This window comes from Scaptodrosophila lebanonensis, unplaced genomic scaffold (assembly GCF_003285725.1).
Source record: "Scaptodrosophila lebanonensis strain 11010-0011.00,11010-0021.00 unplaced genomic scaffold, SlebRS2 tig00000001-arrow-pilon, whole genome shotgun sequence".
Taxonomy (NCBI): Eukaryota; Metazoa; Arthropoda; class Insecta; order Diptera; family Drosophilidae; genus Scaptodrosophila; species Scaptodrosophila lebanonensis.
The window spans coordinates 19922072-19944808 of NW_022060529.1; the positions used below are offsets into that span (position 1 = coordinate 19922072).

General features: G+C 35.2%; 2 protein-coding genes across 3 annotated transcripts; one reads left to right on the forward strand and one right to left on the reverse strand.

The window, feature by feature from the left end:
* Positions 1-420: 420 nt before the first annotated feature.
* On the forward strand, positions 421-21076 carry LOC115634254 (G protein-coupled receptor kinase 1). Of its 2 annotated transcripts, none has more exons than XM_030531849.1 (15): positions 421-559; positions 17105-17181; positions 17252-17325; positions 17391-17492; positions 17553-17627; positions 18183-18244; positions 18461-18512; positions 18572-18763; positions 18823-18978; positions 19050-19376; positions 19499-19599; positions 19661-19879; positions 20035-20241; positions 20553-20715; positions 20772-21076. In XM_030531849.1, exons 2-15 carry the CDS (start codon positions 17118-17120, stop codon positions 20952-20954), a joined length of 1977 nt encoding a protein of 658 aa, XP_030387709.1. In that variant the 5' UTR covers positions 421-559; positions 17105-17117; the 3' UTR covers positions 20955-21076. The 2 variants fall into 2 exon arrangements, with proteins under 2 accessions (XP_030387709.1, XP_030387708.1); XM_030531848.1 differs by lacking the exon at positions 421-559 and adding an exon at positions 15887-16250.
* On the reverse strand, positions 574-15028 carry LOC115634253 (transcription-associated protein 1). The gene is made up of 21 exons (XM_030531847.1): positions 14792-15028; positions 13758-13943; positions 13501-13695; positions 13257-13423; positions 13047-13137; positions 12846-12984; positions 12407-12779; positions 12127-12211; positions 11919-12062; positions 11669-11860; positions 10612-11229; positions 9156-10548; positions 8800-9095; positions 7116-8705; positions 6471-6690; positions 6252-6402; positions 3378-6174; positions 2747-3283; positions 2558-2683; positions 1280-2494; positions 574-1220 (listed from the first exon to the last, which is right to left on the reverse strand). The coding sequence occupies exons 1-21, from the start codon at positions 15026-15028 to the stop codon at positions 648-650; spliced, it is 11325 nt and encodes a 3774-aa protein (XP_030387707.1). The 3' UTR covers positions 574-647.
* Positions 21077-22737: the final 1661 nt, after the last annotated feature.

Here is a 22737-nt window from a genome sequence, read left to right on the forward strand (position 1 = left end):
TCAAATGACTGCCATATTACTTGTATATAAAAATAATTTCAGTTTTCAAAACTAAAAAATTAGTTTACCTAGAAACAGAAAGATGACAAGATCGACTGACTGTCCTTCTAGACGTTACAAACATCAGACCACAATAAGTACTACATACAGATTGGAATTGTATTTTGGATAAAGATTAATAGACTGCTGATCCAAACTAAATTTCACCCCAAATTTGAAAATTATTTTGAGCAACATGAGCTAAGTAATTTTATATTACTTATTTATATTCGCCAATATTTTTTAGTAGGCTATGAAAAGTAAATCTAAAACAGATATAGTGCTAGAAGTAGTTCTTCTTGTATGGAATCGTTAATCAAGCCGCTTCCTGTTTCCAAATACGATTAAATTTTGGTGTACCCAAATTGATTACTGGCCTAATTTTTGATATCGAATGAATAAATAGGTTTCGTAAGCGGCTTATTTAAAAAAAAAAAATGGACGAATTTGTGTGGAAATTGACCGAAGCTTAAGTAGGGCGTGGCTGAGGAAAATATATTTATGGAAAAATCTGTTTCAGGTAAGCTCAACGAGTTTTAGTTATATATTAAGTTTATTCACATTTATATATCAATTTGATAAATATGTTATAAAACTAAACTAATCTCTTACAACCAAGGATGCCAAGCTGGGTCCATGCGACAAAGGTTGTCAACATTCGTAGCCGACTGTATGAGCATAGATACCTTTTTTGTCTCAATATTATCGAAATAAGAAATCTTATTAAGTCGCATCATTATCACATCCACAGCTGTGTTAACAACACTAACCGTGTGCTCCATGGAGTTAGTATCGCTGTTGTGCTCTTCAGCTGACTCCATAAATTTGCTCTCTCTGATTCCTTTCTTCTTCAACGTGATTATCTCATCTCTGATAATGGTTTGTAATATCGAACTGAGTTTATAATTTGGTTGGATAAAGCAGCGAGCCGTAGCGACTATTGCTGCAGATAATGGTCCGGAAGTTCCAATGCTTGTTATAAACTCTGCTATATTTGGGGTTAACCGAAAAGGTACGGGTCTGTGTTGTTCAAGTTGATCCTTATCTTCATTAATGTCGAATTTGAAATATGAAATATTCATAAGACCAGAGTCCTGATGAAGATACATCATATCAGCGTTAAGACGGGTTAAATTAAATGCGTGTTCACACAGGTAAGCTAATGCCAATTGCAATGTTAACTGAAGAAAAAAGTATTTAATTAATTAGTTTTTTCGTTCGGGATTGGTTATGTACTCACCATTTTTCTAAACTGCCAAAAATCGGTTGCAGCAGCAAATGTTTTTAAGGCCCATTGCTTAAGAAGCGTTTTCGGAACCATAGTCCACTGAACTTCAGAGAAAATTTCTCTCAAAATGGTATGAGAAGTTTGTGTTCCTTGTGCCTGAACTTCAGAAAGTCGTTCGTAATACTTTACAATTGGCATATCGTACTCCATCTTTGCTTTCAGGCAACATTTCTTAAATATTTCTAGCAACGATATACTGTCAGGATTATCTTCAGCTAATCGCATTTGAGGTGAAATCGGCACCACTCGTGGCACCGTAATATTTAGAAAGCGTCGACTTGTCTCTTTTTGTTTTTCCAAATAATAATTAAGCATACGCTTGAGTTGTAAGACACGCTCCTCACGTCGAGCATCGCCAAGGCCTGAATCCAAGACCACCAGATAGGGGTATATTTTTCCATTAGTCCCCCTGATATATAGCCGACGAGGTGCAGTGTTATTTTTTTGAACTATTTCAACACGTGGCATGAAACGGGCGATGCGCACATAATAGTGCGATGAGGACGGAATTAATAACTCTCCGGGAAGTTCCACATCAGCTGTTTTTTGGCTAAAGTTAGACAAGAACCTACATTTCTCTTCGATTAAAAATGATGTTGGAAGCTTTTTCACTTTCGTCTCGAGAACTTTTATCCATGTTTTCAACTTTGATATCAAGTTGTGTAATTTCATAGCGCCAGGCTTAGAAAAGTCGAAGTCGCTGGTAAATTGTTCCTTCATTTTTTGGAAAACAGGATCTTGGAATGTTACTTGTGCTCGACGGGCTATTGATTCTGATGCGGCCGAATTCGTTACAGATGATGTAACAGAGCCTGGCACATTTTCTATTCCAATGCCAAAGGTTGAACCCAACTTTTTAACAAAGTGCAGGGTATGGGGAGTTATCGTGGCGTTTACAACAGTGCCCCGATTCTCAAATGCTATGGCATAACATTTAATCAGGCCTTGACGCAGCTGACGAAGTACTTCTTCGGTCCAACTTTCTCTAAACCAAACCATCTGATCGACAATACCTTCTAATGAACTAAGAATCGTGGGATGTACTTCTCGTTGAAGCTGCATAACTTTTGAGCACCGCCACATTGGTGGAGTGGCTTTAATTGGATTTACAGATGGAACAGGGATGGGTTGGGTTCTGCCGGAATTTGAGCCCATATTTTCCAAATTCTGTGAAAATAGAAACACCTTTAGGTACCACATATTTTTGTAGTTAAATATTTCCAAACTTACAGATGAAAATTTGCCGGCAATCACGGCTTGTTCGGCAGATTTATGTTTTTCTCTCTGTTCTATTTTTAATGTTAAATATAGAGTTCTAATAGGAAAGTATACGGCCTGCGGATAAAGCCGTCCAATCTAAAAAGAATATTTAATTAAATTCAACAAAAATAAAATATATTATTGAATGTTTTTACTCACTTGACTTAAAAGATTAAGTATTACATCTCCCTCGAACTGCTCCAGGCAACATAAGAGTTGAGGGATCCACGGCAACCAATAAGATGGTGGAATACCGGCCACATATTTCTCGAGAGTGTTTATAAGTGTATTGGTGGAGTTATCGTACGACAAGAACCATAACACCTTTGCGATATACTTTCTTGTCTTGCTCTCATTCTGGTTTCGACAAGCATGCAAGAAACAGATCAATGCATTAGCACCAATGGCTATTTGTTTATCCTTCAGGTAGATTTGCTCCATATAATCTCCCCACATAGCCCAGGCTTTTGTCAGTCCATCGTGAAGTTGAACTGCTGCACTAAAGGATTTTCCAGCTTCTTCCGTGCGACCAATTTGGCCCAAAAGTAGGCCTTTTAAAGCATAAAACTCAGCATTCATTTCACCAGTGAAGTATTTCAAATTAGTGGACTCGATCACCTCAAGAGCTTCATTAATTTCGTTTCTACCAGATGTTGAAGGCATTTGCAGGTAGCATTTAACTTGTTGACGAATTTTCTGCGGATTTTTCGAAGATTTTGTCATTAATAAATAGAAAACTGATGTTATATAAGGTAAGCGATTAATAGTTAAAATTGAAGGATATAAATACCTGAAAGCAATCTACAATGGGAACAGATGGTATGGTATATATTCTGGACAATGTCTCCTGACAAACTCCAGTTAAATTGTGTTTGCGCGCAATTTTTCCGAAGGATATTATAGCTTGCGCCGAAGCATGCACCCCAAGCATGGTACTTCCTTGATCTGACTGCTGTTCCAGATGTTGGGTAATAATCTGGTAATGATGTTGCCTCCATGTAAATATATCACTCCAATGGGAGAGGTCGTCGGAAATTACTGGCAATCGATTACGCCATGTTTTAACAATAGCTTTCATGTCGTGTAGAGATGAATTTCTCGATTGTGTCAGCCCTTGATGGATCTGACTGGCTTCGTGTAGCTCCATTATTTGTTGGGCCGCTTGAAGGTATGGCAAATGAATGTGAGATACGATATTGGGAAGACGTCTCCACTCTCTTATACATAGACTTGATGATATCTCAACATAACGCTCCACCGTTGCGGCTTGTTTCTCCTCTTGATGAAGAATAGATAAATATCCCTTATAAAGATTCAGTTTGAAACCATAGTGTTTCGAATAGGACTGCTCTGTTTTTGCTAATGCGTTTTTCATAAGGTTCCAGTCTGGTACTCGCCAGGAGCTTTCAAGTATTAGAAACATGTTCTTTTCTTTATTTGTTTGGGCATAGTCCAGTAGAATATCCCACTGATTGAGCTCTTTGGCACACCGCATCCAATGGTTTTCCCACAGTAGAAGCTCATTATTAATATCCGAGCTCACCAATCCGCTGTTTAAGTCCTGTTTAAATTTCGTCATTGCGAGATCGTAAGCTCCTTGAGCCTCCTCAAAGAAACCCATTTGCTCATAAGAAATAGCTATATTCGTTTCTGAATAATGAGCACATTTTAGCCACAATCCAGCCCAGAGATCTTCCTCATGCATAGCCGAATACATTTTTGCCAGAGAGTCGTAAATATTGTTTAGGTGTTGCGAATCAAACTCAGGCTGGTTTGCATCTGAAGTTTCAACATTGACATCATTTCCCTTAGAATATGTTTGTTCCAAGTCCTCTAAAACTAAAATTGTTCGATGCCAAAGATTGTGCGATTTGCCCAAATAGGTTAATAGGTTGGGTGGAATATAAATCGATGGAGAACATTGAGTTAAGCTCTCCACAAGTGTATTTATTGTACTGGGGTAGCAATCCTTCTGATTGACATTTGTGCCGGACGATAAAAATGGTATCAATTCTTTAGTAATATTGTATCGCTGGTCATCTGTGAATATCTTCCATATTCGGGGGAAAATGGCCAACCAAACACTTTCTGCTAATTGTGTATCCATGTGACAAAGTTGGGACGTGGCAACAAGCATCTGATCAGTGCGTATATTTCTGTTTGCCTCTAGGAACTCTGCTTGTTTGTAAATAAGTTCTACTAGGGTATCTCGTCTAGTTGGTAAGATTTGTTGGCAATCTTCCTTGCGGGCAGCTGTAAACTCAAGCTTTAAGTCAATATCAAAAACATCGTCCTTATCGTTAACATTTTGAACATTCTCGAACGATTCGGATTGTGATGATAAAAATGATACAAATGTATTCTCTTGAGCATCGGTGGAGTTGGTTGGGATTACTGAAGTAATACTAGGAATTTCGAAGGCTGGATTTGAACATTGAATTTGAGTCATTGTATTGGCGGTTAAAATAAGAAGCTCAATGCATTGTTTTATCCAATAATGGGAGCCAATTGTGTCCCACGCTTGCGAGCAAATTATATACAGAATTCTGTCATGTAGTCTACGCCGCATCGATGCATCTAAAATCTCGAAGAATTTTGCTCGAATGTGTGGGTTTTGGAAACGAAGCCCATTGAGGAAAGCACCCTCCAGCTTGCTAGTTAGCTCCGTCTGCTTTAGTACTTCATCCCGATATATGTAGTTTATGATCTCCAAAAACTGAATGTTTATTTCTGAGTCATCGGCGAATTTTTTCTCAACATGTTGCATTAATTTCACCAACAGCGAAGATTTCTCCCGAATGGACGGTACTTGGGTCATGATGTTAGATTCTTTAGTTTTTACCCAATCATCGAGCATTTTTATTATGCATTTTATAATTTTGACGTCTGAGCTTTTCTCAATCAGGCTTATCAGAATAGTGCCAATGAAAAGTTTTCTGATTTCCACACTCATAACGACAATTCTGTTTTTTATTAACTCCAGCGATAATACCAAAAGCTCCAGGGCTAGTGAATTTGAATCCGCCTGTTGGGAATTTACGGCACCATTTGTATTTGTGTTTATATGATCTTTTGTAAGCCGATTCAGAACTCGAATGAATTGCACCAGTATGCGATCAATATAGAAAGGACTATTTGTAGTACAAGCTTTCAAGATCATCAGAGTACCGAAGAGTGATGATGCATTTGGTTGAGGGCTTTTCTCATAAAACGTGAGGTTATCTGTTATCATTTTACTTATGGCACTATAAAGAACATCTAGGTCTTCATGCTTGTGTTGGGCGTCCGGTGGAAATATGGCCATAAGTCGAGTTAGAAATATGTGCATCAATCGAACGATCCGCGTGTTTTGATGTATTATACATAAAGAAAGTCCACGTTGCACGGGCCGGACTATGCCGACTAATTGTTCCGGACTCAGAATTGTAGTGAGGAAGGTTAGAAAGTCTATTCCAGTACATATGTTGTTTAAATTATGCTGAGGCGTTTCAACAGTTGTAAGGATTTTGTCCAACCAATTAAGTTTTAAGTCAAACGGTTGAGGCCAGATTTCTGGTCGCATTGCCATTTTCAAAAGCATAACACACCTGAATAGGATTCAAAAAATGGGTTAATATATATACAAAAATTTTAAGAATGCACTCAGTAATTTAATTAGTATTACCTGCGGGACAAGCCTTCACCGGGCGATATTACTCCTGGCTGGGGATCATTCACTTGACATGCTAAGCGAACCAGAAAGTTCAGAACGGTATCACAATGTGATTTCTCAATAGACCGAAGCAGGTCATCTGTTTTGGTCGCGGTTCCACCACCTGCAAAGCATTTCAAAAAACAATCTTTAAATAAGATGCATATTATTTGAAACTTAAGATCTTCTTACTTGTACTTTGATGTGTTTCTCTCGTTAACTCTTCCTCTGGTCCATCAATTCTTGTTTCCCTTTCATCTTCCTTGATGCGATGCAATTCCCATTTGATAATTACTTCTGCCAAGTCAACAGCCAATTTCTTATGCTCAATAGATGCATTTGGAGGGAAACCCAGACGTTGCATGTAGTTGATCAGATGCTGGACCAGTTGATGCCTAACCGGGAAATACACCTATGAAGGAAAAATTGGCCGGTTTAAAAATACACATTCAGTATTTAGACTAAATACTTATATACATAGATTCATCAACTCGCTTTAACGATCATGAACTTGTATTCGGGAACATTTGATTAGAAGAAAACCAAATAAGTCTTTCATTGTGTATTAATGTTTCTATGATTACCTTTTTTAAATGACTTCATTTGATTTTCAGTAGAAAAAACATTAATATCCTGAATTGTCGTCCTGATTAAGTAATAGTTTGGGTTCGAGATTATATTAATTTTTTTTTAGAATTAGACTGTTAAATTGTTGGAGTAAGGTGCTAAGCACGTGCCTGACTACCTTAGGGGTATTTGCTTTAACAATTTTTATAATCGTTAAAACGTTTGATAGTTTGTGTTAACAGCATTTATTAATTATTCAATGCTCTTTACCTTGTAATGACGAATTATTAGTTGCAGGATGTGGAATAGTTGTTGCATTGCATGACCCTCTTCTACAATAATTTTCTTTGTCCAATGGGTTAGCATTGTATTGCCGTCTTCCATGCGTAGCGGCATGGCTGGTGTTAGAACATCCAACGCCTGCTTAACAATGGGTCTGGCTTCCAAAGCATGCCCTTTAAGAAGCGAGTGGAATACTTGTAGAACTATTTTCTTGTGAATTGCCAGCCTGGCTATTATATGCGCCAGTAACAAATGGCCATGGTAACGGGCCGTGGGATCTACGGAGTTTTTGCTTAAAAGACAGGGCCAAGCAAAAGTCATTAAACGGCGGAGCTTGTTGCCTTGCCTTTTATTATTGGCATCACCGTCATGTATGTGTTGGGATGCACGTTCGACGAGGAGGCATGCGAGCTGCAAAAGAGCGATCCTTACTGCATCATCATATTGCTTATCGGGATCAAAAACTTTGTTTATGAACACGGAAACAATATTCTTCTCATCCTCTTGATATGGGGTGGGTGGTGCCCCAATCAATTTATTTCCTTCGCCCTTATCAAAGCTTACTGTAAAGCAGGGAATCAATACGGCTGTAATTATTTTAGCCTTTAGTTCCTCCGTAAGCGCTGTATTGTTAAAATTTTCAACAAAATGGAAAAATGCGTTTCTCTTCCAGCTGACCGTAAAACTTTGCGCCACGGTGTTTTGTAGAAAGTCGCGAAGGAAATGTACATCCGGAATGAAGTGTAAGCAGAGTGCTCTTAAAAGTTGAAACAATAGATCAATATCGTTGGTGTTATTTGAGAAATAGAGCAACAGTATTTTTCCAACTAAATGCCATAAGTCGCAGGAAACATTTTCGACACAGGTCGAGTATAAACTATTCTGCCACAGCTCCTTTAACGCATCCACAATGTCCTGCCGTGTCGGGATCCACTGATCATCCAATTCCATAAGTGTGAAAATTATTAAAACTGCTTGATGCTGGACTTCGTATTTGTGCAGACTGCTTATCTCGGTGTTCCATTTAATGTACATTAATAATTTGGTGTATTTATGATTTTTAATCACAGCCCTGAAAGATTGGCCATTTTCGTGTTTTAGAATAAATATGAAGAATCTATTCCATTGGGCATCAATTATAACCGAATCAGCCATAAACTGATCAACTGTTTCCGATGGAAAACGTTGAAGAAACTTCAGTAATGCCTCCCGGTATGGACTGGAAGCTTCGATCATCAAGTTGCTTTCGGTTTGTAGGACTAGTTGGCACAATTTCTCTATATATTTCGGTGACGCTGCTGTTATGTGGTAAAACATTTCAATCAACGTAACAATTTTCTGTTCATATTCTCCACCTTTGGAGGTTGAAAAGAAATTAATGTTCTGATTCGTGCACTTATAGTTGCCAACGAAAATTTCAATTATATTAGCACAATGCTGCAGTATTTGTTCACTTAACTTCTCGCTAAACATTTGTGGAAACAGTTGCGTAAAATATGACAGCCGTTTTATTGCCGGAATTGACAAATTTCTATGGTCTCCAAGTTTCAAAAGCAACGGTCGCATAGCAGCTTGAACCTACAAAATTAATATATTACATGTTATGCCAATAGGTTAGTACATAATTTCATTTAAATTTTATGTGATATTCGATTCTTAATTATAATCTTACCTTCTCTTTATCAATAGTTATTCCAGTTATGAACTGCTTCATACAATGGTAAGCGGTTTCTTGTAGCTCAGACTTATCATTCTCCATAACTTTGAAAATTATGTTTATAATTTTTTCCTTGTATTGAATATCATTTATGTAGTGGCAGGCGGCCAGTGCACGCAGGGCACTCTTCCGAAGTGGAACTAAATTTGGAACATTTTTATAACAATCCAGTTTCGCCAATGTTGAGTCTTCGGCTTCACTTAGAGTTAGCAGTTCATGGAAGAATAGTTTATGGTACGTATTCGTTAAATCTGTAAGAAGATATTTTGATTATAGTAAGGCAAATAAATAAGTTTAATGTTGCGACGTACCTATTGTAAAAAGTCGTGGCTCCAGCGTGGTACAGAATGTATTTCCATCCATCAATCCAATTTGTGCGTTCGCAGGCTGGTGTCTAAGTAAATGTTTCTTTGGCGGTATTATATCTGCCAGAACTTCCTTGTGCGGGTCCATAACCTCCGAAACAGTCCTGTTTTGAATTTGCGCAATGTGCTTCAATAAAACCATCGATTCCTCTCGAACTATACAGTTGGGGCTAGTTATATGCCTGACCAGCTCGTGGATAACTTCATATGTGGCCTTAGTTTGTAAATCGGCAAGTTCATCGCTTCTACAATTTACGTTTATGGGGCTCATGCAAATTTCTAGCATGTTTTTCATATACATTTTGGTTATATCGATGGCTCCATTCGAAACATCTCCCTCCAAGTCCATCAAGACAAACATAAATGCTTTTAGGAAATTAAACAGGTGCTGATACAGAGCTCGAAGAGACATGTGTTTGCATAGAAACTGTATGGCCTGGCAGCCGCCAACCTTAGAGTACCACGGCCGGTCATAGCATAATGCTGTCATTTTCTCTGCAAGATACTGCATAAGCGGTAGTTTGCATGCTCTTTCCTTGTTTCCCATAATATTTGTGGCAGTGTCAAGAATGATTCCCATACACGCTATTCCGGGCTTACATAATTCTTTTTCCTCATGTCCCATGCAGGCCGCCAAAGCGTCAATTAACACCATTGGATCTATTCCATTTGATGCATGATAACTCATTTGTGGGAAGGGTCCTGCCTGTTGGGCTATGGCGACCATTGTGTAATGTCGAACGACAGCAGCCATAACGGGACAGACAGAGTCTCGTAAATCTTTAGTTGCTGAGGCAACTAGCATTCCAATAAGAGCGGTCTGGTGAGTTCCACGCACACTGGCTTCTTCGAATTTATGTTGAAAAATCTGCCAGCTAACGACGTTGCTCTCGACGAAGTCAGGATGAGTAAATAGTTTTAGTAGAGTATGCTTCTCGTCATCTAAACTAATGAATGCAGCCAGAAAACAACGAATAACTTCCCAGCTTTGTCGTCTATAAAACTGATCTGTTGTGTTTGAACTTAGGGCCTTGAATGCAGACTCGATCGCTTCTCCGACGGGGAACTCAATGGGTTTATCGTACTCTTGAAAATATGTTACAATAGAAATTTGTGGTTTCTCGTTTTGATCGTAATGCAGAATCTGCGGCTCAACCATCATCTTTCGGTTACCACCACCAAATTTTCCAAGAACGCGAAAAGCTACGAGTGCTGCGTTGTCTTGGTTTCTTAAAGTCTTCCACAGCGCTTGCATTAGAGCCGCTCTAACTGGCTGAATATGGTCGTACAGAAAGTCCGGTTGTAGGTTATCAACGCAAAGTTCTAGAGTTCTTAGTCCCTGTAAACGCGAAAATTGTATTTTATATCACGATAATGTTGTTTTCAGAGGCTAATTGATTACCTGGCTTATAAGCGTTGGAGAGCCATTTAATGCCGAAACGAGAGGATCCATTAGCATTGGTAAATAGGGCAGCAACGACGATAGACGAACCGGAACTGTTAGACATAACTCCACAAACAGGTCCCGCATATGTTGTTTGTGAAAACCACTTTGTAGGCGGTTCAATCCTTCCAACAAATTGGGAAGCAGGGGTAAAAACTCTTGGTATAATAGGTCGTGACTTCCACCGCCAATTGATCGGAATAAAGCCCTTAAGAGTAAGAAATAGTTGTATGGCTCGTCTGAAATTAATGCCAGCTCCATTGATCGAATCACTATTTTGTGAAGATGTGGGCGCAACATTTGCTCGTTCTCCACCGGAAAGAGACTGACACTTCCGAAGACAAGTTTAAAAAGTCTTAGGTACAGATTAGATCTTTCAACATTGCAACCCATTTCTTCCATTTTTCCAAGCAAGTATTCCACCAGAACTGTTGCAAAGAGTGGCGAAGTAGTTGGGTTAGCCAAAAATGAGTTTGCTACCACTTGCAAGGATTGATTCTTATGAATTCTTTCAACCAAAAAATCAATTGTGGTTGCAAATATTTCCTGAAAGTTTTGCGAATGCATCATAAGGAACTGAAAACAAAAAATTACATTATGTTAATTAATATTGTAGGTTGCCAGCATTTCCTTAAAAAGTACATTTAATATAAACATATATTATTATAGCTTAAATAATAAACGGTAATGAAGCGTAATTAAGTTGAATTATTTACAGAAAATAATTAGTTGATGTGGCTCCTCAAATTTATTTATTTATTGGAGTTCATGACGTTTTTCGAGCCTAATGACAATTTGAATATCAACCAGAAAATTGAAATCGCTCTGGTGGCTGTACCGCCAATTTAGAGCACTGCCGAAGTCATTGCAATATTATCAGCATCAATTAAAAGATTTAAAAGAGGCTGCCGTTTATAGTGAAACGAATAAAAAATTAAAAATATCATTAAAAAATGATACTACTAAGCTATTTATAAATAAATTTGTTCTTTGATGGGGTAATATTTTTACTTACAATTCCGCTAAAATGTTCCAAAACTTCCTTTTCTTCTTTATTTCTCGATATCAATCCGGATGTGCGCTGCTGATTTGGATTTACATTAATAGTATATATATCTAGGGCCTCCATAGCGAAATAGACCAAGTCTATATATGTACACAAAATTTCCGGACTAAATAATTTATCCTGTGTTTGCGAGTCCGTAATCTAAAAAAAGGAAATGGTAAATAAATATAGCTGCAAAAAGGAATTGATTAAATAATACCTTTGAGTTGAAGAAACCCCAAGTAATTGTTTTTACACCTCCGACCAGCGTTTTAACTAAGCTTCGAAACTCAGCTACGTTTACAGAGCAAACCCATGGAGTGCCAGTTGATGATGATTTGGTTTGTTCGGCGCCGAACTGATCCTTGAATACACAAAAGAAAAGAGAGATAAAAAACATTATCCATATAAAACACTAAAATACTTACTTCTTTCAAATCAGCAACACCAATGGGTGGCAAAGAACATGTGTTTGGCAAATTATTTGATCCGGACGTTTGTGAGTTGCCTTTGCTGTATGGAGTACAAATTATATTCAAGTTATAAGTGCTTCAAAAAGTTTATATTTCATTTATATGGACTGTTTTGTTTTTTCTTCTGTAGCTACATATGTGATGGAGCATTTACACTACATAAACTTGTAATGGTAGGGTGAAGAAAAGGGTTCTCAATTTTAGATGTGGAAGATGTAATGACGTGTTTTCTTACCATCTTTGGATGATTGAAGGCAAATGAATTTTTGCTATGGTCTCAAATTTTTTGACAAACACTTTAAGTAATGTAGCGAGTAGGTTTCTGGATCTCTGTGGCTCCAATTCACTGTGATGTCGCAGGCAATCGACCAGATTTAATAAAAGTTTACATGACATTGTTTGTATTCCAACTGCAAGGGTTTCATCGTGAACATTTTTTGAAAACAAATTAACGGCTTTTATCAGGACATCCAAATTTAAACTTTGACGCACATGGTGTGCGAGATCCGCCAACGTGGAATACGCCAGAGGACGAATTGAGTCCAAAGTCACACCTTTACCAATAAGCAAATCTTCATCAAATAGTTTTTCTATAGATGGTATGAATTCTGTAAGAAAACAGGTTTATTAGTTCAAAACATGTGTCTATTTATGTGCATATTCTTATTACACACTTTGACGTAGATCTGTTGCAAAGATATGACGGGCAGCTATTAAAAGTTCCTTGCGTAGATGTGCCGCTTCTTTAGGACAATTACTCATGAGGTTTAACATTCCATTTGTAACAGATAAGGAATTTGCGATGACAACATCCTGTATTAAAAATTAATTTTTGGAAGCCAACAAAATATATTGTGCTGAGAAAAATACCATACCTGAAATATTTTAACAATATATGCTAAAAAGGAGAGTGTTTTTATTTGTGCTCCAATAAAGTCCACAAATACTTCCTTTTGTGTTGAGTTCCTAAAATATGGAAAAGTATATACAACAATATTTGCAGTACACCTATTGCGAGTTTTTGCGTCGCAATAAATTAATTACAGATGAATTCTCAGAGCAAATCTCTGACAAGCAAAACTGACCTTTGTAGAACCGTTGGTTGTAAATTAATAGTTGTCATTATTAGTGGTATAAATTCAGAGACCTCTTGATGCACGGCATTTTTGTAAATTTGGTACATTAAAACTACGATGATAGGTAACTCTTGCAGAACTTTTAGGGACAGGATTCCTCTCGGTAAAAGGTTGTACTAAAAAGACAGAACATGAATCATCGAAATTCGGATTTAAACATAAAATATTAAGCTTTAACATTGAATATACTTACAATAATTTGTTGATTCGATTCAATGGGCTTGTCCACGTGAATTGTTTTAACAGAATATGCTTCGGACAAAAGCATTTCTAGATTCAAGTCTTTTAAGTCTGTAATCCAAATATCATTCGATGTTTCAAAAATCGAAGTGATATGATTTGGTAAGTTTGTATAAATTTCCTTAACGAACCCCAGAAAATGTTGAATCTAAATTTTGGAAGAAAAACAAATAAATAAATAATAGGAAGAAGGAAAGTTCATTTACAGACCTCTGGGTTAAAAGATGGTCGAAAATGTTTATGCAGCTCAATAATAATGCGAAGGCTGACAAGAACATTTTCTTCATTATCGGTTTTTAATATTTTTAGCATCATTGTTATTATTGATTTTACATGCTGTCTCAGATTTTCTGTTATTGGTAAGCGGTGAATCATCTCTAAAATTAATTTTCGAATCTAGAAATAAGAGGGAATAAATTATTATATGGATATATAGTATGTATATATATTTAACTTATGAACAAATTTAAAACAGGTCACATCAACAAAACATTGCCTAATAATTAATAATCAACCATGTTTTTTCTCAATGGCATTTCTCAGTGGCATTCGTTTGTTGCTCGGATGCAAAATATTACTACCCTAGAATAAGGTTGTCAACCATCCCATATTGATGTCCCGGTAAAACATCAGCCGCATCCCGCAAAAAAAAGAACTACACTAATCAGTTAGAAAATAAATATATTCATCTAAACCTACGAAATGCAACACTAGTAGATAGAAGTCAACCGAAACTAAACTAAACCTACGAAATGCAAAACTAGAAGATAGAAGTTAACAGAAACTATGGGACATATTCGTAAGATTAAAGCATAAAGCGATACAAAACAGCGGTGGATTAAAGTTTCGATGTCAAAAATTTAACCCCTTTCGCCTCGTAAATTGTCTCACATTTACTTTTGAAAGCGTTGGCCGCATTAACAAGGAACCTAAAAAAGGATGCCCTAATCGTAAAGCCACGGTCTATAAAATACGAAAATTGCTGAAAAGTTCACTTCCAAAAGCAATGGCTGACGGGTGGCCATTGGATATTTGTTTGCTAATTTGTTTGTTGGTCTCCAAAAACACCAATATCATATCTTCGTATATATATAATTATTTATTAAATGTATTTATTGAGTTTGCGTGCCCGGCTTATATTAAAAGAGCACATGTGTGTATGAATGTTCACCCACATGTATGTATGTATTCGCGTCAATGCATGTGCATCTAGCAAGCGGCCGCCAAGTGTCTTATATACTTACATGTTGCATTGTATTCTCTTGTATGAACTGTGGTTCGCCTTCTTGAAGAATTCGCATAAACACTTTGAGTGCATTTTCCAAAAATGCTGGATATGAAGGGCTCTGCATGATCATTTCAAAGTGTTCGCTTAGTTCCTGTGTTGCTTTCAGCTTAATTTCCTCTTTAGCTGAGTGGTCACTCAAAATATTTAAATAGTTACGAAACGTATTCACCGATATATTCTCGTTTTGCGCCATTTTGTGTTATTTATTTGTCCACTTATTTTGTAAACAAATAAAACTTTAGAGCGCCGCCGTAAACAACTCTATGAAATTGGCAAACGTTCACAAGGCGATTCGAGTACCAAATTTTATAAAATATATATCGAATAAGTGGAACGATGGTATGCACCAGTGACTGTAAGTAACAGTAATAGTCTATATAATGTCGTGCTTTATGCACAACAGCTCGAAACATGAATTTTGATATTAGTTTTAAATATGGAGCCAGGCTCCTAGCTCAACGAGTTAGCACGAATCCCACAATGTGGGTTTGTTTGTTCCTTGTTGACATGATTCAAAATTCACAATTATAAGATTTAATAATTATCCAACCAAGTAGGGCAGATCTCTCATAAAGATTCAAGATTTAAAAAAAAAATAATAATAATAATAATAATAATATATTCGATTCGTCAAGGAAAAAGACTAATTGAATAATATATTTATTTATTTTATATATTTCTTATTATTTTAGAATGTGAATGTGCTTATATATTGTCACAAACATCTGTTTGGGCCATAATGTTGTTTGATTAAATATCTACTTCAATCTATTATTCTTAACTTCGGCTATTAATTTTTTAATTTTATTAAGCCCAATGTTTTGTATTATGGTAATATTAAAAATTAGTGTTTTTTAGCACTACCCTATCGTTAATCGCAGATATATCGATTCGTTAACTTTAACATATGTATACATACATAAGCACTCTCGTCATATCATATGAGCGAATGGCAACTTGGGAGAAGAAGACTTACATACTTATTTTGGAGAAAAGATATTTCCATACAGAAAGTTTTATTGGTTTTTTATAAATTACTTTTGCCAATTGTGAAAATAAATCTTTTTTTCATTGTGACAGAGCTTGGTACCCGCATACGTGTAAACATACATATATATATGTAGTTATGTATGCTAAACAAACAAAAAATTTGTTTCAAAAGTTGTGCGGTTGTGCGAAAGATATCGTTTACAAATAAAGAATCGCGTTCTTTGTTATGAGTGTTATAAAGTTTATTATTTATTTGTATGAAATAAAATCGATTAAAGAAACATAGTCACGAAATCAGAAAAATCTGGTACAATGGCGGACCTAGAGGCAGTTTTGGCCGATGTGAGCTACTTGATGGCGATGGAAAAATCAAAATGCACACCCGCCGCAAGAGCTAGTAAAAAGTTAATTTTACCGGATCCAAGGTACCAAAAATACAACATTTTAATAAGTTTACGTTTAAGAATTAAATGAATTCATAGTGGGTGCCTAGGTGGATTTGCACTGCTGTATATACATGCATATGTACATCTGTCTGTGTTTGTATATACATATTGTAAGAGTGGGTGGGTAATGGAAAAAGCACAACATACGTATGTATGTATGTATCTGCATACATACTCATACACAAACGTTTATATGTACAGAAAATTTTAAAATACTTATTTCTAGGCGGATAAAATGAATACACAAATTATATTTACAACAACTTCATCTTATTTAGCTTTAAAAGTGAAAAATATTGTATTGTCATGACAGATATTTTATGGGTCGCCACCTCCTGTTTACTTATATATGTATGTATTTACGTATAAATATGTACATATGTACATTCACGCTCGATACAATGAACTAATTAAAAATCAAGGGTAAAGTGAACACCCTTCATTTTAGGTCAATTTAAAAATTTCCTCTTATATGCAATGTTTCAAATATTCCATTTAATCAAATTGATTACTGGTGCTTGTTAAATCGGTATTATACTAAGTAGAGCCTGTGTCTTCAATTTAAAAACCTAATATGACCTACAAAGGAAAATAGCGAAAAAGAAAATCTTAAAAAAAATTTCGTCTGTATGTACTCCCAAAACTAAATGGTGTGCATATGAATAGTTTAAAATATACGATCTTTTACATCTTAAAGTATAGATAGAACATGTAAATACATTGAACCCAAATTATCATAATTTATATAATTATAATTATTTACATGTTTAACTGAATATTTAGAGGGATTGAATAAGTTTTTCTAACCCGGCAAATATTTTGTGTTATTTCAGCGTGAGAAGCGTTATGTACAAGTATCTGGAGAAAGAGAACGAACTTAACTTCCACAAAATTTTTAATCAAATACTTGGTAATTAATGCTTAAATGGATTTAATAGTTTTTGCACAGATTTAAAGATTATAATAACATTTGCTTTTAGGTTATTTGCTATTTAAGGATTTTTGCGAAAATGATTCCGAAGAACCCATACAACAACTCAAGTTTTATGAGCAGGTATTACTAAAAACAAATAACAACAAATGTTTTTGTTTTACTGCACTTCCTAATTCTTTTTTCAGATAAAGAGCTTTGAGAAAACAGAATGCTATGAAGAACGAAAAAAATTAGCCAGAGAAGTGTACGACAATTTTATTATGGAAGAGATGTTATCCCACACATATGTAAGGGTCTCCACAAAAGTATTCAAATAGTGATACTTATATTTATTTGGTTTTTTTAAGGAATACTCCAAAGATGCTGTTGCCAGCGTTCAGAAATATTTATTAAAGAATGAAGTTCCAATGGATTTATTTGAAGTAAGTACCAAATGATTTTAATATTTACTATAGAATATTGTGTAATTTTTTAGATAGGGATTGTAACAATTATTAGTATATAATCAACAGCTCAGAATACTATCTCAAACGAGAACTTCATATTGTATGTAAATATTTTCTATTAACTTTCTGGGTGAGAAATTCTACCCGGAGTTTAATTTATTTCTTATTAATGTATTAAAGCGCACACTAATTAACCAGAATGTGCCCGCCTCTTTATATAAAAAATCATACCGTTTTAAGAATCAAATCCTAAAAATTTGTTAATCGAATGAACAGTTTGGACAATTTAAATATGATTTCTTTCACTTTGTGTTCCACTTAATTTCTGTTAAAGTCTATGTTTATGATATTTAAAGCGCATATGATACTGTTTTAATATACCAGTATCCATCAGCCGATTTCTGACGGTTCCAAATTTGCAAATGAGGTTCCACTTTTTACCCCCCACCTCAGCATATAAAGTATATATAGCGTTATTTAGAAAAATTGTATATTTATCGAGAAGTCTAATATATTTATATTTCTTTTCAGCCATATATGGAAGAAATATTTAGCCAGCTTAAGGGCAGGCCATTTAAAAAGTTTTTAGAAAGGTAATTGCAAAGTTTTTCATATCAAATATGAACTATATATATACGCACATCATATAATATGCTTCACTGGTTCAATAAGAGATGCGCATGAATATGATATGATTTGAAGTTAAACAACAAAATAAAACAAATACATGATTTGACTTAACTTAAAATTATATTATAACCAAAGTCCAAAAACTACACTTTTGTCATCTGTTTCCTATATTTTTGCAGCGACAAATTTACAAGGTTCTGTCAATGGAAAAACTTGGAGCTCAATATTCAAGTAAATCAATCAAAAACACCATAGGGGTCTTATTAACTCTGATTTATTACAATTTTTAGTTGACAATGAACGATTTTAGCGTGCATAGAATAATTGGGCGTGGCGGATTTGGAGAAGTCTATGGATGCCGAAAAGCGGACACAGGAAAAATGTACGCCATGAAATGCTTGGACAAAAAGCGTATTAAAATGAAACAGGGGGAAATGCTGGCATTAAACGAAAGAAATATGCTACAGGCCGTTAGCACCGGAGTAAGTAATCAAGTTCTACTCATACTTGAATAACATAGTAAATAAAATTGTTTTTGCAGATGGATTGTCCATTCATTGTCTGCATGACTTATGCATTTCACACACCAGATAAACTGTGTTTTATATTAGATTTAATGAATGGTGGCGATTTGCATTACCATCTTTCTCAACATGGTGTTTTTAGCGAGGACGAAATGAAGTTTTATGCAGCGGAAGTAAGCCAATATATATATATATAGTTATATACTATATAATCGATATTTATATGTATTCAATGTCCTTCTAGGTTATCTTGGGGTTGGAGCATATGCATAAGCGCTTTATTGTTTATCGCGACTTAAAACCTGCCAATATTTTGCTTGACGAAAATGGACATATACGAATTTCTGATTTGGGCTTGGCATGTGATTTTTCAAGGAAAAAACCACACGCTTCTGTGGGTACTCATGGTTACATGGCACCAGAAGTTCTATCGAAAGGGACATCGTACGATTCATGTGCCGACTGGTTTAGCTTCGGTTGTATGTTATATAAATTGCTTAAAGGACACTCGCCTTTTCGACAACATAAAACTAAGGACAAGCATGAAATTGATAGGATGACATTAACCATGGTAATTAGTTTTTATATAATATGTTAATTCAAGCTTTAATGTCATCCCCCTTAAGACCTGATTATATAAAGTGTTTTATTTTATTTTAAATAATAATATTGGATATATTTTACAAAAACTAGAATGTGGAACTTCCGGACTCGTTTTCCAATGAATTAAGGAATTTATTGGATATGCTACTGCAAAGAGATGTGCCAAAGCGACTGGGCTGCATGGGAAATGGGTGAGAATGGATGCAGAGTTGATAAATTTATATGATGCCAATTTGACCATGTTATATATAGAGCTGACGAAGTAAAAATGCATCCATTTTTTTCTGGAATCGATTGGCACCAAGTCTATATTCAAAAATATACCCCACCATTAATACCACCACGAGGCGAGGTAAACGCCGCTGATGCCTTTGATATCGGATCATTTGATGAGGAGGACACGAAAGGGATTAAATTAAATGATAGTGACCAGGACCTATACAAGCATTTCTCGCTGACTATTTCCGAGCGGTAAGTTTCAAAATTCTACACACAACTCTCAAAAGTAATAAATTAAATTGAATTTTATTTTAAAATTTGTATTTTCCATTTATTATGAATATTACCGAACTATTAAATATATGACGAACGATAATCATATTTTACATTATTGCTATCTCTTCAAGGTGGCAGCAGGAAGTTTCTGAAACAGTATTCGAAACAATCAACACAGAAACCGACAAGATTGAACAAAAGAGGAAAGCCAAGCAAAAACAACATTTTGATGCAGATGAGAAAGAGTCGGACTGTATTTTACACGGATATATTAAAAAATTAGGCGTATCTTTTGCATCTCTATGGCAAACCAAATACGCAAAACTATATCCAAACCGGTATGTATTTATGTATATTATATACTAAGTTGCTAATTTTGGAAATACTTAAGACTTTTTTGCTGTACAAAAAAGCAGGAAATAGGTATAATAACACTTTATACATATTTGCAATAAGCAATGTACTTAACCTTTATCCATTGTACACATTTTGCATTTGGTAATCCATGGGAACCGGAATCTCTTATAACGTCTAGTCTTAAATTCTTCCTTTTTAGAAGCTTATATACTAAATATATACATAAATGTATTATGTTATGCCATTTGTAACTTTTAAAGTAATTGATTTTTTATTTTCTTTAATATTTTAGCTTGGAACTTCATTCTGAAAGTGGAAATAATAAGCCAGAATTAATCTTTATGGACCAAGTAGAGGATATTTCATCTGATTTCATTTTACACAAAAATGAACAATGCATTCAAATTCGTGTAAATGATGGCAGTCGAGATGGCCGAATTATTTTAACAAACTCTGTAAGAAATATTACGATAACCATTTGAAACAATAATAATAAAGTCTTCCATTTTAGGATGAAATCGGATTAAAAGAATGGTCGTCATCCTTGAGATCAGCTCATAAAATGTCACAGGATCTCTTAGGTTCAATGGCAAAGAAAGCTGGAAAAATTTATGGTAGCGAACGTGATGCAAACAAATCAATGTATATAATAGGCGGGGAGCGTTCAACAAAATCATCAAATGGGTCTAATTAAATAATGGATTTAATGCAGGTCATTATTGCATACACACTAAAATAAGATACCCGCTCCAAACCTGTCCCGTAATTTTAATAAATGTGAGAACGATTCCTAATAAATGCATTACTTGTAAATGATTGAGCGATGCCTCAAATGGATCCATTTAAAACCACAGCAATGCGGCTAACAACTTCTCTAATGCGAGTGCGACTTATTGGCCAGTATTGGGAAATATTTAATGTACATTTTCGGTTCCCTCGTCTTATTTTATTTTAGATGAGCCTTACAGTTTTTCTGATGAACAGAATCTGATTGAATGTAATGATTTAATTGTATTCCATTTTGGAAAACGAACACGTTGCATATTCTCCATCAAATATCATATGTGACTCACGAGACATAGCTACAACATTCTCAATATGCAATTTGGCTCCTATATGTTTAGAAATAAATAAGTTTTTAAAACACAAAACTACTTTTTAATCATATTTGCATGAAAACTATAGTATATCTTACATGCTCGGTCTAGACATATGTTATTTGTATCCGAAAAAAAGAAGCTTCGGTGTAACGTTTCATTGTATTAGCTCTAAAACTGTGGGAGGAGTAGTGACTGAAACAGACACATGGACATCGCGATTTGAAAATTCGTTTTAATCATAGAAATTCCATACCTATAACATGTGGTCAAAACTTCTTCCTTAATATACAATACAATATGTCCTCAGTTAAGGGTTTAAAATATAATATAACCGATAAAAGTTCTGGTAAGTACTTTATCCAGTCAGGCCTAAGGTCAAATGATTGATAGGTGAAGTCTATCAATTGTTTATGTCAAGACAAAGATTGCATCTAGATATACATATATAATTTGTATCTGTGTACACATTTATATGTGCATAAATTACTTTGTTGTTGAATTGGCACAGTCAGCGGACAAAGAAATAAACAATGCCCCTCCACTTAATTGCAAAATGCGATGACACCAATACAGTTAAGTCTTTGGATTTCAGGTATATATATCTTACTACCTTATTTACATTAACATCCACCATGGCAACCTTTTTTTCATTTGCTTGAAAATTCGACAAAAAATAATTGAAATATCGAGGAAAATAAGACACACCCTTAGAATAAAAAAAATTGAATCCCATTGTCTATGGATTAAGAGGCTCAAGTCCCTGTGGACTTACCTGTTTTCAAAATCCTGGCGTTCATAGACAGACAGTGATAGATTAATTTGTCATGATTAAGAATATTTGTAATATCTGATAGTTTCTACAGAAATCAACTTATGAATAGATATTTGTAGTAACAACACCTTTGAAGAGCAACCGTTAAGACTGTCCGCCTTGGAACAACATACCAACCTAGGAAGATGAATAATTAACCACCTAAGCTGCGGCATAATTTAGCACATTTATCGTTAATTTGAGATAATATATTCGTTACGAGATGAAAAATATCTTAATTTTGTTTTTAAAAGATGTTTTACTATGTGGAGGCAATTTATTTTTACGGAACTTCGGGACAATGGAGAAATTATCCATCGATTTCTTGATTAATGTTTGCATATGTTTTGGGTGCACAAATTTGCGATGTGATTGTGTTACAGACCTTAGGAGAAATGTTGTTTTTGCACGCATGAGGGATTTAGCTATAAAAAGTATCAGTTGTTAAAACAGCAATATAAATGAATGGTATGTAGTATAATAAAAATATACTGAAAAATTGTGTATTTTTTTTACCCATTTCGTATAGTAATAATTTCCCTATTGAATAATATAAAGCTTTAATA

What these genes read in the sequence shown, in the direction of transcription:
- LOC115634253 (XM_030531847.1), bottom strand. Translation starts at nt 15,028, where the DNA reads ATGGCGCAAAACGAGAATATATCGGTGAATACGTTTCGTAACTATTTA. An exon ending in AGAAACACATCAAAGTACAA is followed by an intron (nt 6,403 to 6,470) that starts GTAAGAAGATCT and finishes AATGCTTTGCAG; the next exon opens with GTGGTGGAACCGCGACCAAA. An exon ending in TTTGGCAGTTTAGAAAAATG is followed by an intron (nt 1,221 to 1,279) that starts GTGAGTACATAA and finishes TTTTTTCTTCAG; the next exon opens with TTAACATTGCAATTGGCATT.
- LOC115634254 (XM_030531848.1), top strand. Translation starts at nt 16,138, where the DNA reads ATGGCGGACCTAGAGGCAGTTTTGGCCGATGTGAGCTACTTGATGGCG. An exon ending in TTAATTTTACCGGATCCAAG is followed by an intron (nt 16,251 to 17,104) that starts GTACCAAAAATA and finishes GTGTTATTTCAG; the next exon opens with CGTGAGAAGCGTTATGTACA. An exon ending in TTTAAAAAGTTTTTAGAAAG is followed by an intron (nt 18,245 to 18,460) that starts GTAATTGCAAAG and finishes ATATTTTTGCAG; the next exon opens with CGACAAATTTACAAGGTTCT.